The 16,830-nt window shown below is 37.4% G+C and overlaps 3 protein-coding genes across 6 annotated transcripts in view; 1 reads left to right on the top strand and 2 right to left on the bottom strand.

The window, feature by feature from the left end:
• rsh (radish) overlaps window positions 1-16,830 on the top strand; it is a 780,520-nt gene that overhangs the window by 313,383 nt on the left and 450,307 nt on the right. The gene's annotated exons all lie outside the window — the stretch shown is intronic.
• LOC135839869 (protein 5NUC-like) lies at window positions 128-7,067 on the bottom strand. The gene is made up of 9 exons (XM_065356116.1): window positions 6,593-7,067; window positions 6,301-6,501; window positions 6,004-6,211; window positions 5,712-5,909; window positions 3,865-4,028; window positions 3,669-3,777; window positions 3,370-3,534; window positions 3,083-3,286; window positions 128-2,946 (listed from the first exon to the last, which is right to left on the bottom strand). Exons 1-9 carry the CDS (start codon window positions 6,950-6,952, stop codon window positions 2,753-2,755), a joined length of 1,803 nt encoding a protein of 600 aa, XP_065212188.1. The 5' UTR covers window positions 6,953-7,067; the 3' UTR covers window positions 128-2,752.
• LOC135839904 (protein 5NUC-like) lies at window positions 10,291-16,674 on the bottom strand. Its single transcript, XM_065356160.1, has 9 exons — window positions 15,875-16,674; window positions 12,355-12,555; window positions 12,062-12,269; window positions 11,776-11,973; window positions 11,505-11,668; window positions 11,298-11,406; window positions 11,053-11,217; window positions 10,741-10,944; window positions 10,291-10,664 (listed from the first exon to the last, which is right to left on the bottom strand). Exons 1-9 carry the CDS (start codon window positions 16,235-16,237, stop codon window positions 10,468-10,470), a joined length of 1,809 nt encoding a protein of 602 aa, XP_065212232.1. The 5' UTR covers window positions 16,238-16,674; the 3' UTR covers window positions 10,291-10,467.

The following is a 16,830-nucleotide window of genomic DNA, read 5'->3' as shown; positions in this document are numbered from 1 at the left end:
AACTACGAGTATAAACTTTGGTTGGGGATTGTGCGAAAACTATTGGACGGATTTTTGTGGGTTTTGGTTTATTTTACTCAGAAAACATTCAAAAGTGAGGGTACTTTTAAATGTTTTCTGAGTAAAATAAACCAAACTCCACAAAAATCTGTCCTCTGGTCTAGAAACTAGTTCCGGCGCGTTGCTAGCAGCTATGGATTTTGTCAAGGTATCCGTAGTGTTTTTCCATTTGGAACGGTCATGTCTTCAACCAGCTTTGTCATACGAATTTGGTGAAGCTTCTCGTTTTTGTCATTAAAAGCTTGAAACGTTCTTGCGTTATTCTTCATTTAATTAAATCAAATACTATAGACTTCAACGTAGAAGGTGCATGTTTCTTTTGTGGTCGAGTGCTTTTAGTTTCCTTTGCATCGCTGTTCTCAGTATTGGTTTCAATGGAAACTTCAATTTCTCTGTTGAGAGGGATGGTAACTCTCACGTTGCAATCTTGAAGTTTCTCGTTGAATGTGACATCTCTCGATATTACAACGTCACGTTTCTATGAGATGTTAACTCGATATTGCATGTCACCATCATAATATCTGGCAAGGTAACCTTTGAGTACCTTTTCATCCAATTTTCAACTTAACTGGATTGGAACATTCACAAAGCATTTCGAACTAACCATTTGAAGATGCTTCATTTGTGGTGGTTTGCCAAACCACAACTAGTAAGAAGTCGAACCGTTGATTGATGATTTGCCTACTCGATTCAGCAAATAAGCAGCGGTGGTAATAAGTTCAGTCCAGATTTTGACTGGGTACATAATATCTGGATTAGAATACTTTAGTGTTCGCCATGACCTGAAGGGCCCAGACAGACACGCAGACCACCTTGAAAGACCAGACAGACATACATGCAACCTTTGGGAGACTGGACTGGTGGGTCAGTGACCTCCAGGGTCCAGACACACTGGTGAATGACCCTATTAGGTCAGACCGACAGACAGACGACCTTGAGAAGCGAGGCAGATGGGTCAGTGACCGAAATGGGCCATATAGGCAGACACACGGAGAACCTTGGGAGACTACAAGATCAGTGACCTTAAGAGTCCGGACGGACAGGTCAATGATCTTGATAAGTCAGACAGGCGGTCAGGCAGGCAGGCAGGCAGGCAGACATCCACGAGAGGCTATCAACATCTGTAACCATGATTTAAAACTGTCCTTGGAAAGGAGAGACTTTACAGCAATTTGATAAATTTGTGTTTTGAAAAGAATTTTCTCCCAAACATTACGTGTGAAGGTGAAGTAATTCCAAGAGGGTATGATTTATCGTTACTACTAAAAAGGGGGAATGCACGACAAAATTAAGGGGTCTATGCGACAGAAAAAATGAATACCACATCGTACAAAAAACACGACAAAAAATTCCTTCAATGACAGGCATTCTATGTATATTGCAGGGTAAAAAAATATGTACATTAAACAACAAAGAATTAGTTTACACAACAACCGGATAAGTGAAATTCACGTGACAATAATATCTAGGAACGACTAATGTTATGATTGAAAAACGGCAATTTATACAATTAAAAAGGGACTACCACGTTTGCATTTGATAGAAAAAAAAGTTTTATTGCATCAATAATGCCCTTTTGGATTTAGTTGGCCTCTCATGCTTGAGTTTTTGGCTGAAGGGAATAGATTTCACCTCGGAGGGGGGGGCGGCTGATCCAGTCTCTGACGAATTTGCATTCCAAGTACATGTTTGCATGTTGTTCTCTTCAAGAAATAAGGGCATGAGCAAGTTGATAATTCCAAATTGTTCGATACAATGCTGATTTTCCAAATTCCATGCGTGGCTGTGCTGGAGGTGATAAAAAAAAAAGGAAGCAGCGCTGGAATCGTCTGGAATTTGAATCACTTTTTTATTTTGAGCAGCGAGCAGAGCAACCCATTGATACCCAGATGTCCATTCCTTTAAAGACACATCTGGAGAAGGGACAAAATGTCAACAGTTCGATGCAGAAGGATCTCTCGCCATTGACCAATTCCTTGTGAGATCAACTAGTCGCTGAAAATCATACTTTGTCGTTCCAACACTCATATCTGTCGGGAAAAGTATTAGTTGTGATGACGATCTGTTTAGTCGTTCAAAAAATTCTGTTTTTACGTGGTACCTAATTTGTCGTTAATATACCCGTCTTATTGTCGTAACACCTGCCTGTCGTTCAAGCCACCTTTTTCGTCGTTCGATTATATATTTCCCATTCCAAGATATCGAAAAATATCATTTTCGAAACTACGGAGGATCATTTTAGAATGTAGTGGTACCAATTTTTTGACCACCGTTGCCAACTTCTAAAACTCGAAAAAGATTTATAATTTTTTGCGCGTTACTATTTCATTAGTTTCAAAAATTATATTTTTCCTTTTTTTTTTTTTTGCATAATTTGTGCAAATCATTTGAGAAGAAAAAATTTCAACGACGAAAATGAGCGACTTGCAAATTTTCAACCGCTCAGTAAATCCCTAAAGGATTTCTAAAAAATTTGCGCGTCTTGTTGAATTTTTTAAAATTTGAATATGAATTCTCATATGGGTAATTTCTGAAGACAAGCAAAAATGTGATTTTTTTTGAAATTTCCCATCTTCGAAATTGAAGGGAGGTGCGGTCAAAGGAAAAAAAAAACGAGAAATGCAAAAGTTACTGGAATGAAATGGAATAAAGAGTTTCTTGCTTCTGTAATATGCGAGTATTGGCGAATTTTCTAGAGCACGAATACTGTCAATGAGAAGACAATCGCGATCAATGTCAGTGATAAATGAGACAGTTTAAAAGCCGCTGACGGTGCATTAGGATCTCTCAATTTGAATCTAGTCACGGTGAGTCGGTTGTCTAGATGAGGATATACCACTTGACTTTTTTCTACGTAAGCGATAAGCGGATCTAGATCTGAGAAACCTGTTGAGCATACATTTTGATCAAGTTTTGGTTTTGTAAATTGGATTTAGTTTGTTGGCAATTTTAATCGTTTTTAGTGTTTTTGATTATAAAATGTCTCGGAATTAATCATTCATATGTACTGCATCATACTTACTGAGCATTGTTTTATTGATTAATTCAGTTTTGATCATATTGAATTTATCGCCTCCTTCGGCCAAGAATCTTGTCATCATGACACCATATATTCGGTCATCTTGAAGCATCTGGTATTCTGGAATATCGCATTCCCTGCATAAAACATTCACTGATGCGACTCGCTGACCGGAAGGTTTTGAAAAGTCGTACACTACCTTGAGTCCTGCGAGCAGAGCACGAAAAATGAAACAGTTTATCAATAAAACTGTTGACCTATCTTTATTTTTGACGAACTGTTATTTTTACCCGAAAAATGAAGGAAGTAACTCGAATAGAACGTGGTATCTTCTGAGGTGTACATGGATACTCCAAATTCTAAAGATTTTCTTATAGTACTTCCTCGCAATTCCACTTCAACCAATTCACTTTCGAATGGCATTATTGTCATTAATGTTTCCAGGGTTAAAGCACCTGAAATGAGGTCATCAAGCGAACAGATGAGTACATAGATTTTTGCTATTTTCCCGAAATTTTTATTATGTGTGTGAGATGGAACGTTCGGGAAAATGAACGATTCCATTTGTTATTCGGCTATAAGTTCTTACCGTTGTTCTTTTTATTATCGATGACAGCGCGAATACCTGCATTTTGATACAAAGCTATGGGTGTTCTTGTCCATGTTGGTCCCTTACGCTCTTTCGCCAGTTGCACTCCCTAGCAAAATTACAATGCACTTACTCAAAATTTCAAGACATTATTGTGTATGAATGTGAAAAGTGCTTGTGCACTTTGTTCACTTACAAAATCTACAAAAGCATCGGTAATCAAATTACCCAAAGTGGATTCGAATTTACCCTCGGAAAAAGTTGATTTTCCCAAGAAAGTACGCGTATAACCCTTGACGACTTGGACTCGTTCGTTGACCAAGGCGGTCCATTTAGCTATTTCGTTGTCGAGTTCCGAATCTGTTGAAATATTATTAAGTATTAGTCAAGTGAATCAGCACTTGAGATAAGTGACCCTCTTTTGATCTGTTTTATCAATAAACGAACTGTTTACGTACAGTGTGTGTAAATTGATTCATTTTTCAGTGAATTGTTTGTGAAAGTATCAATTCATTTAGGGGAATCATTCACGAACGAATTGATTAATTTTTGAAAGAACCATCCGCGTACGAATAGATTCATTTTTAGCGAATCATTCGACAACGAAATTCATTATTTCATTAATTTACGAATAAATTCGTTCGCGAACGTTAAGGAATCACTCATATGAATCAATTTATTCGCAAATGATTCACCATAAATAATTCAGTTCGTTTGCGAGTAAATTATTCAATTCGTTCGCGAACGATTCACCAGAAATTATTCGATTTGTTCGCGAATGATTCACCAAAAATTAATTAAACGAATCATTTCGCTCGCAAACGAGTCTTTTATACGAATCAATTCGTTAGTGAATGATTCAGTGAAAATAATGCAATACTTTCGCGAACGGTTCATCAAAAATCAACTAAATGAATCGATTAGTTCGTGAATGATTCACTAAAAATGATTCAATGCGTTCATCGTGAACGATTCACCAAAAATTATTCAATTCGTTCGTGAACGATTCACCGAAATGTATCCAATTCGTTCGCGAACGATTCATTAAAATCAACCAAATGAATCAATTCGTTCGCGAATGATTCACTAAAAATAATTCGATTCGTTCGTGAACGATTCGCCAAAAATCTTTCAATTTGTTCGTGAATGATTCACCAAATATTATTTAATTAAATCGATTCGTTCACGAACGAGTTTCATTTTTTCGTTCGCGAATGATTCATTAAAAATAATTCAATTTGTTCGTGAACGATTCGCCAAAAATCTTTCAACTTGTTCGTGAATGATTTACCAAATATTATTTAATTAAATCGATTCGTTCACGAACGAGTCTCATTTTTTCGTTCGCGAATGATTCACTAAAAATGATTCAATTCGTTCGCGAACGATTCATCAAAAATCAACTAAATGAATCGATTCATTCGCGAACGAGTCACTTATGTGAATCAATTCGTTCGCGAATGATTCACCAAAAATTATTCAACTCGTTCGTGAACGATTCACCAAAAATAATTCAATTTGTTCGTGAATGATTCACCAAAGATTATTTATTCGGATCGATTCGTTCACGAACGAGTCACATTATTTAGTTCGAGAATGATTCACTAAAAATGATTCAATTCGTTCGTGAACGATTCACCAAAAATTAATTAAATGCATCGATTAGTTCGCGAACGACTGAACGAGTCACTCATGCGAATCAATTCGTTCGTGAATGATTCACCGAAAATTATTCAGTTCGTTCATGAATGATTTTCCAACATTTAATCAATTTGTTTGTGAATGATTCACTAAAAATGTAGATATTATTCCGTTCGCGAATGATTCACCTAGAAACCAATCAATTTGTTCAATCACCAATCATTCGTGAGTGATTCGATTCGGTTGTATTGTAAACAGGCCAATTTCTATACGTACAAATGTTTTACAAAAAGTGAATCAATTCGTTCGTGAAAGATTTTTATTTGACGAAAAGTTGGTCTTCTCGGGCATAGCTTAATGAGTGAGTGTTTTTTTTTTCAAACAGATTTTTCAATTTTTTACCTTTCATGATGGTTGAATCGAGAATCTGTGGGTTTCCAGCAGCACTGAGAACGTTACCTTCGTCGTCGAAGTCGACCATCAGTTTACCTAAATATTTACAGTATGCATACGCCTGCACTACTGGCACTTTTTTGCCAGATTTTTGCACTACCATTGTAGGATATTCGGATATTACTTTTTCAACACTTGGTGGTTTATCTGTCAACAGTGTCAACGTATGTACTTTTGTGCTGCGACTAGACTCAAGTTATATAGGTATTATTTTGAAAAGAAACATCTTGTTGCTGCTTACCCTTTGGTGTATACAACAAGGTATGAGTATGTCCTCCCACGACCAAGCTGACCTCTTCTATTTCAGCAGCTATTTTCTTGTCGTAATCGAATCCCGAATGTCCCAAGGCGATTATTATCTTGATGCCTTCAGATTTCAAACGTTGCGCTTCACGTCGTATGTAGGGAATTTCTTCGAATATTTCCAAATTCTCGGTATTCGATACATCCTTGAGTTGAAAAAAAGAATTATTCTCCAACAGTTCGATAAACTTTTCTTTGAATTTTTCATTTAGGTAGGTATACTTATATTTTGTACTTTGGTGAGAGGTGTTAGGTATCCGATGATTCCGATTTTTTTCCCTTCAACTGATAGAACTTTTGACGGAGTCAGATTGGGCAAATCCAGTCGTTTTTCGCTGGTTAGGTTGAGATTGGCGCAAACAACTGGCGTTTTCACGTGCTTCAAGAACTGAACCAAGTTATCTATTCCAGCATCAAATTCATGATTACCCAATGTCTGAAAAATTACAATGTTTTCATAACGATCAATTTTTCAGGCCATAAAAGTGCAATAATTATGAATTCTAAATATTATAAAGAAGATTTACCATAACGTCTAGTCCAAGCTTATCGATTAATTCGGAAGTAATTTGCCATTTGTAAAGCACATAATACGGAGTACCTTGGGAAGTGTCGCCAGCATTGATGAAAATACTGGGCACACCCTGGCTTTTAGCCTGCTTCCGAGCGTCGTCAGCGGCCCTCTTCATACGAGCGAATCCTCCATAACACTTGTTCTGTTTGGCTAATTCCTCCGGACATGGCCCAGAGTTCACATCCGTCTCGACGAATCTCGCATGCAAATCGTTATTATGCAATATCTGCAGACGAAAGGTACCTTGGACTGGTTCCATGAAGAGGCAGGCATGTGCCATGAGTAATACAATGTACGCGACGAATTGGTTCATTTTTGCGACGAAAGCTCTCTCGACTATAAAATAACGACGCGACAACGGAGTATGGAAGTTTGAATGTTCAACAAAACTAAATTTTTGTCGACAGAAATGCTCAAGATGGGCTGATAAGCTACTTGTTCGTATCGAATTGAACGCCCGAATTACTCTTCATCTTTTCCCCGCCTTCTGTATAATTATCGAGTTTGTGTTGATAAGATGGTGTCGTATTACCAAGGTACAATTATGTATTTTATAGTAAGTACAATAAAACCCTTGTTACGTCGTTAATATTGTATTGTATTCTCGAAAATATTTCAACCATACAGAGAAACAATACCATGTCAGTTGACGGGGGCCACTTGAAATTATCGCCGAGAGATTTTCGTTCATTATTATTTACCTTAAGAGGTACCTACTTACAGTTGCATTAAGAACTAACTTTGCAGTTATTTCAAAATGGCAATTGTGAAGATGAAGGTTGTGATGGAGTCTGTTGGACATGAAAGAGTTGTGGTCCTGGAAACTTGAAAAGCCAGAAATTTGCACTCCCTCACGCCTCACTCATCAATATTTTCTCAGTGGCCATCTTTTTGAAGATGCATGTAATTGGCATTAAAGGTAGCTGACCAATGACTGAGTTATACTAGCTGAAATGGTCATGAGAAATATGGAAGTGCCATACTAGTTAAGCTCAACATGGAGGTAAAAAGTACTTCACTGTCTGATGAAAATAATGTCGAGATTCTAACAATTGACATGGGAGACTGCTTGATCTCATCAGTTTACAAACCACCAAATGTAGAACTCACATGGAAATAAAACAGCTATGTTCCACTCATAGAAACAAGAATAATAGTTGGAGACTTCAACAGCCATAGTGTAACCTGGGGATATGCTGAAAATGATACACATGGTGACCTAGTGGAGAAATGGGCTGATGAGCAGCAGCTGAGCTTGGTCTTTGATGCAAAACTACCAGCATCCTTCAATAGTGGAAGATGGAAACGCGGATATAACCCAGATAATATTTTTGTTTCAGAGCGAATCTCAAGTCTATGTCACAAACAAGTAGCAGATCCAATTCCCCAAACCCAACAGAGGCCAATTATATGCGAAATTTTAAGGCAGTCATCAGCCCAATTAAATGTGAAAACCCACCTCCAAGATTCAGTTTTAAAAAGGCCAATTGTCAATCTTTTAAACAGGCCATTGAAGAAAAGATAGACTACCTACTGCCTACTGCCAATACCAGAAAATTATGAACTCTTCAATGAAATTGTTAAGAAAGCATCAAAAGATCATATTCTGAAGGGGAGCAAGAAAGGAGTATATCTCTAGAATAGAGCTGCACCTCATGACACAATACCAGGAGTATGTTGAAAAATTTAATGAAAATCCTTTCAGTGAGGAAACCATTGACCTAGGAAATCAATTAGCAAGTGATATAGCAGAATCTAGACAGAAAAAAATTGCAGGAATTTGTAGAAAATCTGGATTTCTGCAAAGATAGCTGAAGAGCCTGGCAACTGTTGAAGAGACTTGATGGAGGCAAAACCTAACAGAGCAATTTCACTCAGGTTACAGCTAACCAAGTAGCCCATCAACTACTCCTGAATGGCAAGACTGACAGCAAAAGCAGCCAAACAAAAGTGGAAAGATGCATGGATGTGGAAGTGAATAACTTTGCCACACCAATTACTAACAAAGAAGTGAAGTCTGCAGTCAAATTGTCCAAAAATAGGAAGGCTGCTGGTGTGGATAACATGTATACTGAACAGATCAAACACTTCAGACCAAAGGCAATAAATTAGACCCAAAATGTGTTTGATGCCTGTATTGAAACTTCAAGAATGCCAAGACTATGGCAATAGGCACATGTTATTGCATTATAGAAACCTGGTAAAGTTGCAAATGACCCAAAGAGTTACAGGCCCATCTCCTGTTGTGTCACCTATACAAGATTTTTGAAAGAGTCATTTTAAATTGCATGGCTGACTACATAGATGAGGGGCTGATCAGACAGCAGACTGTATTTAGACCAGGAAAATCCTGCACTGGCTAGATATTATACTTAACACAACACATTGAAGATGGCTTTGAAAAGAAGAAAGTCACTGGAGTAGTGTTTAACTGTTTATTGATCTCACCACAGCTTTTGACACAGTGTGCCACCAACTACTCCAGTATAATGTGTACCAATTTACAAAGGATTTAAAATTTACACAGATAGTCACTATGTTGATGAAAGACAGAAGATTCTATGTGACACTCAATGGTAAAAACAGCACCAGGAGGCGGCAAAAGAATGGATTGCCCCAGGGCAGTGTTTTGTCACCAATTCTCTTCAACGTTTACACCAATGACCAAACAATTGGACCAGATACTAACCACTTTCTGTATGCAGATGATCTTGCACTAACTGCTCAACATGATATGTTTGTGGAGGTGGAGGACACACTAAACCAGGCTATAGAAGAACTGGACAATTACTATAAAGATAACCAACTCAAACCAAGTCCAACAAAGAGGGAGACATGCTCTTTCCATCTCAGAAATCATGAAGCAAAGCAACAATTGAATATTTGATGGGGTGGAACAGCTCTGAAACATGCAGATAACCCCAAATACATGGGTGTAACCCTAGATAGGTCATTGATCTACAAAAGGCACTGTGAGGCAACTAAAATGAAAGTTGCAGCCAGAACAAATATAATTTGCAAACTAGCAGGCAGCATTTGGGGAGCTAAGCCCCAAGTTATGAGAACACCTGCACTGGTAGGTACTGTGCTATTCAGTGGGGGAGTATGCCTGCCCTGTTTTGAGTAGTTCAGCACATGCAAGTAATGTTGATATACCCTTAAACGAAGCATGTAGATTGGTGACAGGGTGCTGACGCTCAACACCATTGAATAACCTATGTATGAGTTGAGTGGAATTTCCCCACCAGCATTCAGACCGCTGCATCCTATGTATGGATATGAAGAACTGGCAGAAACCCGCCTCAGGTCTGGACACAGTTTCATGAAAACTGTTGAAGAACTGAAAGATATCTCTACAGATAGATGTCACATATGGAATGTAGGTGTTGCGGGAAGAACTAGGCAGGAAGCCCTACTAAACGGAGAATATTTGAAATATGGACTGTGGAAGCAGGAGAAGGGTATTTAGATATAGATTAGGATTTAGATTGAGTTTTTCATGTTAATTCAGGCATGTCGACCGGATACAAGAAAAAAAAATTATTGACAGCAAAAATCTTATTTATCGAATATGTTTATAATGACCATAGAAGTAAAACCACACAACTTCCCTCACCCAACCAGTAGTTTGTTGGTAAATTTAGGTAAAAATCAATCAATCAATCAATTTATTCTCAAAAATGACAACTTCAAAAGTTCAAAATATGTCGACAATTTTTCTCTGCTCTACAACCTTTTCAGAATGGTGATTTTGATAACCCATCTCTTCAATGGCCTTAGTACTCGTATCTTTTCCAAAACCATTGTCAAGCATGATCGGACAGCATTTTAGAACACAAATGCTCGCAGTGAGACAAAAATCACGATCAATAATACTGGTAGATGAGATGAGGCTACTGCAGTCGAAGATGACGCTTTTGGATCTTTCGATTTGAATCCAGTTACAATGATCCGGTTGTCCAGAACTGGATATACTACTCGATTTTTTTCTACGTAATCCATAACTGAATCTACTTCCGAGACACCTGTTGGAAAAACATATTGCCAAGTACATATAATGGCAAAATGCGATGTAAACATTATAAATTTACGCAAACTTACTTAGTATTGTTTTATCAATGGATTCGGTTCTGAGCATATCGAACTTATCTCCTCCGTCGGCCACATATGTTACCGTCATAATTCCATAAATTTCGTCATCTTGTAGCGCTCGGTATTCTGGCGTATCGCATTCTCCGCATAAAGCAGTCACCGATGCAACTCGTTGGCCGGATGGTTTCGTAAAATCGTAAACTACCCTGAGTCCTGAGTGCAAAACGTATAAATCAAAGGATTAAACGATGGAATAAATTTAATTTTCGTAATTTTTGATATGGATTAGATGTTTCATTGATGAGTAGCGCCTAGACCTACCCGAGAAATGAAGGAAGTAACGCGAAACGTACGAGGTATCCTCTGGATTATACGTGGAAACCCCGAATTCTAAAACTTTTCTAATAGTACTTCCCCGTAATTTCATTTCGACCATTTTATTTTCAAATGGCAGCAATGTCATTAAGTCTTCTACGGTTAAAGCCCCTAGAATAATATCATCAAGCATTTCAGAAATAATTAATACCTATCTGTAGCTTCGGGGCTGAATTCTGTTTCACTCTTACCCTCATTCTTTTTATTATCGATGTCTGCTCGAATACATCCGATTGCGTAGAAAGCTATAGGTGTTTTGGTCCATGTTGTTTCTTTACGTTCTTTTGCCAATTTTACACCCTGTCAAATTGACAACGTATAGGTATTCGAGTTTTTTTGCGGATATGTACCTATTTCTGTACGATGTTTTAATATGAAAGGGCATATTGTTCGCTTACTAAATCGACAAAAGCATCCGTTATCAGATTAGCAGCGTTGGATTCAAATTTACCTTCGTTGAAAATCGATCTACCCAAAAAAGTACGCGTGTAACCTTTGACCACGTGAATTCGTTCGTTGATTAAGGCAGTCCATTTAGCTATTCCTTTGTCAAGTTCCGGATCTGTAGAGATTTTCTATTGTTATCAAAATCATGGCATGTTAAATGCTGCAGATATTTGAAGCATCCTTCGAGGTTGATTTTTTGACCGAGGTCAATAATGATCTTACCTTTGGCAACCGTGGAATCGAGAATCTGTGGGTTACCAGTGGCGCTGAGGACGTTACCTTTGTCGTCAAAGTCGACCGTAAGTTTACCTAAATATTTAGAATAAGCGTAAGCCTGCACTACTGGTACTTTTTTGCCTGATTTTTGAACCACCATGGTTGGGTACTCGGATGTCACTGCTTCGACACTAGGTGGTTTATCTGTCGAGTGATATTTGACATGAATTTTTAATTACGAGTACGTGCCCAATGCCCATCTGCGGATGCAGTTTTGTTTTCTGGGACTTACCTGCTGGAGTGTACAGTAAGGTATGAGTATGACCACCCACGACCACACTGACCTCTTCTACCTCTGCTGCTATTTTCTTATCGTAATCGAATCCCGAATGTCCCAAGGCGATTATGATGTTGATGCCTTTGGACTTCAAACGCTGTGCTTCGCGTCGTATGTAGGGTATTTCATCGAATATTTCTAGATTTTCCGTGATCGCAATATCCTACGTGAATAAATTCACAATCGAGTGTTATTTTTGCACGTGATAAGATGCGATATTAATTTAGATAAATTAAAATTTTCCATACTTTTGTTTCGGGTGTCAAGTATCCGATAACTCCGATTTTTCTTCCTTCTACTGTTAGAACTTCTGACGGTCTCAAGTTGGGCAAATCTAATCGTTTTTCGCTGGTTATGTTCAGATTACAGGTAACAACAGGTGTTGTTACATGTTTCAGGTACTCGACTAGGTTGTCAATTCCGTCATCGAATTCGTGATTGCCCAAAGACTGAAAAATAACAGTGTGTAAACTAGCTATTTACTTACAAGGGAACCTCTTGAGGTGTCAACCTCCGATTTGAACGGGACCGCGATTTTTGGAAGGAGCATGTTCTAAAACCCCCAAATCCAAATTTTCAGCTGCCCAAGTTCACTTTTCGATTTTTGGCGAATTTTTGAAAATCCAAAATTGACTATTTTGGTGATTTATGCTTTTTTAAAAAAAATTACGTACTTGATCAATAAAAATGTTCAAAATAAGTCCTAAAACTGATATTAACCCCCCCCCCAATCCAAATTTCGCCATTTCCAGCCATTCTGGAGCCTCCAGCGCGATTTTTCAATTTCTCCAGAATCTTGAATTTGCTCCAGAAGGCGTGAATATGAAGTTGTGCAGCTAAAAATCGAGTTGTGTGTTATACTCGACCTGTTTAACGAATTTATCCACATTTGAGCCGATTCTGGAGCAGACACCTCAGGAGTGGGTTTTTGACCAGCTTTTTTTCAAAATAAAAATATTCAAAACTCAAAAATTCCCCGTTTGCGAAATTTTTTTAGAAATTTGCGCGAATTGCTGTATTTTGAACACAACAAACCCCCTGAGGCCAAGTTCCGCCATTTCCAGCCATTCTGGAGCCTCCAGCGCGATTTTTCAATTTCTCCAGAATTTTGAATTTGCTCCAGAAGGCGCGAATATGAAGTTGGGCGGCTAAAAATCGAGTCGTGTGTTATACTCGAACTGTTTAACGAATTTATTCACATTTGAGCCGATTCTGGAGCGGACACCTCAGGAGTGGGTTTTTGACCAGCTTTTTTCATAATACATAAAAGTATCCAAAATTAAAGGGAGGCCCAAGAAAGGCTGGAAATGGCAAAATTTGCTCTCGTGTGGTTAATTAATGACGAAATACAGCGATTCGCGCCCATTTCAAAAATTTTCTCCCAAACGGGAAATTTTTGATTTTTGAATATTTTTATTTTGAAAAAAAGATGGTCAAAAAACCACTCTTGAGGTGTCCGCTCCAGAATCAGCTCAAATGTGGATAAATTCGTTAAACAGGTCGAGTATAACATACAACTCGATTTTTAGCTGCCCAACTTCATATTCACGCCTCCTGGAGCAAATTCAATATTCTGGAGAAATTTAAAAATAGCGCTGGAGGCTCCAGAATGTCTAGAAATGGCGAAATTTGGATTTGGGGGGTTAATATCAGTTTTTTAGGACTTATTTTGAACATTTTTATTGATCAAGTACGTACTTTTTTAAAAAAAAGCATAAATCACCAAAATAGTCAATTTTGGATTTTCAAAAATTCGCCAAAAATCGAAAAATGAACTTGGGCAGCTGGAAATTTGGATTTGGGGGTTTTATGTAGAACATGCTCTTTCCAAGAATCGCGGTCCCGTTCAAATTGGAGGCGGACACCTCAAGAGGTTCCCTTGTTAGGTGGTTTGTAAAATTTTTCAAAATGTGATTCATTGAAAACTTTTAGATTTCCTTGCCAAGTCGAAATGTCCAGAAATCTTTTTAAAAAAGAAGTCTATCATTCATAAATTTCCAAAATGTTCTGGAAATTCGATTTTTCACGACGTTTGAATGTATATTCGTACCCTTCGAGTGATACCAAGGTGTTTAAAAGGTCCTTCCAGTAAGGAAAAGTACCCAGTTTTGATGCCCACTGTTTAGAGGGCCGACGAAGTTATGTGTCTTGTGGAGGGAGGAGGTTTTCCAACTTTTTCCTCAGATTTCCGTACTTTTTTTGGAAGTTTTGACTTGAATGCATTGGAAAAAGACCTCTTTTTTGAAAAACTTCCAGTGAAACAACATATGTATTATTAATTATTAATGTGAGAAGTAAATTTTTTTACTCTCCATATTTGCTCCGAAAAAGGGAAGAAAGAGAAAATGATCTGACTTGAGCGAAGCGAGAGCGAAAACTTTTGAAAGTTTATAATTCAAGAAGTAAAAATCCATGGTTTTTGGTAATTCTTTGATTTTCTCCGCTTGCACAATTTCTTTCCAACTTTCACCAATTCCCCAACTTTTCTGGGAAGGGGTGTGAGGGAAACGTGTCTTGGCACTTCTCTGCCAATGTTCTATATTTCCTCCAAGTGTCTTTTTTTTTAAAGCTCATTTTAAATGTACTGCTGTCCTAAATTTTCTCTTCCTGCTTTATTGTGTACGTTGTAATTTTATTTCATTAGCAAACAGCGAATTAATGAATGAATTTTACTTTTTTGTTTCAGGTGAGTAATGAATTTTAATGAAGATATTCAAGAATGAGAAAAACTTCCAATGTAAGTTCATCGAAAGACTATAAACTATAACCGCGAACCGAATTTTCCACACTTTCAAAAGTTTCCAAAATATTGAAACAAGTTGAAAATGGTATTTTACACATTGTAAAAATTAATTCCCTGTTTGCGATTTTTTGTTTGCTCCCATTTTACAAATCTGCTGCTTTTTATGAAAAAAATGATAATACATAATAATAACTGAAAATTTAGAAGTAAAAGGAAGCCTTTGAGAAAAATTTGAATGTTGGAAAATTCTAGGTCTGATTTTTTTTTTCAACGTAGTGTTGGGAATTTTTGGGTTTTAGAATGGTGGTATGGAATGAATGGGGAAATTGCATCAATAAGAGATATGATGGTATAGCGTGATTTAATTGGGATTGGGAACAGAAGGGAACAGAAGAATCTTTCAAGAGGATTAATCCTCTATTGGAGCCTCCCATAGTTAGAAAAACTACATAAAATCAAAGCCTGTACAAGCTTGTGAAAATTTCTTATTTCTCTGCCATAAGTCTTCTATATAAAAAAGTACTGAAGAAGAAATCTTTCTCTATCTTCCAAACAATGTTGGCTCAATTGTGTATACAGTTTTCCAAAATTGTAAATAATTCCCAAAAAAAATTACAAATTGAAGTTTGTGAAAATTTTTAATTTTTTTTAGTTTGGTCAGAATTTTCAACAATCTACCTTGATCCCTTCCAAGACAGTATTGTTTATTTTTGAATACATATTGGAGCTCACTAGAACGTGTTTAGAGACCGAGGAAGTTTTTTTTCATTTCTGAAGGATTTAAATTTTCACTTAAATCCGCACATTTTCCATTGTTTTTGAACTTTTAAAAATAATTTTTGGAATATTTATTTTAGCGATTTTGTAAACTTTATTATCGTATTTTGGGATGAGGGGGGGTGGAATTAATATCCGAATCATTTTTTATTTTGAAAAAGTACTTTCGAAGGTTTTTCACAATTTTATTGATAGATCTGTTGATTTCATTCAAGTTAGAAAAATTTTACAACAGAGGATAAACTTACCATCACGTCTAACCCAAGCTTATCGATCAATTCTGCGGTAATTTTCCATTTGTAAATCGTATAATAAGGAGTTCCGTAAAAACTGTCACCGGCATTGATGAAGATGCTCGGTACTCCTTGATTTTTGGCTTTCTGTCTGGCTTCGTCAGCGGCCTTCTTCATGCGAGCGAATCCTCCGTAGCATTTATTCTGTTTGACGAACTCTGCCGGACACGAGGCGGTGTACGCGTCTATCTCGACGAATCTGGCATGCAAATCGTTATTGTGCAATATCTGCAGACGAAAGGTACCTTGAACTGGTTCCACGATGTAGAGGCAGATGTATACGCAGAATAGGGAAAAGTACGCCGCGAACTGATTCATTTCACCGAATTTAGAGAATTTACAATAACTTGAATCCTCGATGCGTCGAACTAGCAATTATTAAATTTCGAGTAAGCACAAAAATAACGATGCGACGCGACGTGAATTGTGTAAGCACAAGTGTTGGACAGAATGTAATTTGTGATGCAAGAAATTGTCTGCATTGGCTGATTATATGGGGGCTCTTACGAATCGGAGTTAATTAACTACCTACCTGAAGAGGCACCTTCTTCACTAAAATTTTCCTCTGTTCCTCACCTCTCGTACATCGGGCTCGAGAATTAATATGATACTGATTAGATATGTATCACGTACGATTGTAATACGAGTATGTTTTTCGGGGATTATATTACGTCTTACGTCAATTGACGTCTACTTAAGATATGTCTCAAAACAATTTGCGTTAATTTCGTCATGATTGACAGATCCGGATTTTCTGCGCAAAATCATGATTAATTTTGGCGAAAAAGTTTACATTGAAGCTGGGGACTACCCATAGAAATTTTGAGCTCCCTAGCCGTTCATGGAATTGAGCCAGGGGTCCTCAAAGTGTGGTCATTTTTGAAAAGAAGTAGGAAACCGCGATTTTTTCA

The sequence above is a fragment of the Planococcus citri genome, chromosome 1 (assembly GCF_950023065.1).
Source record: "Planococcus citri chromosome 1, ihPlaCitr1.1, whole genome shotgun sequence".
NCBI classification, from domain to species: domain Eukaryota; kingdom Metazoa; phylum Arthropoda; class Insecta; order Hemiptera; family Pseudococcidae; genus Planococcus; species Planococcus citri.
This window is presented reverse-complemented; position numbering and strand designations above follow the sequence as displayed.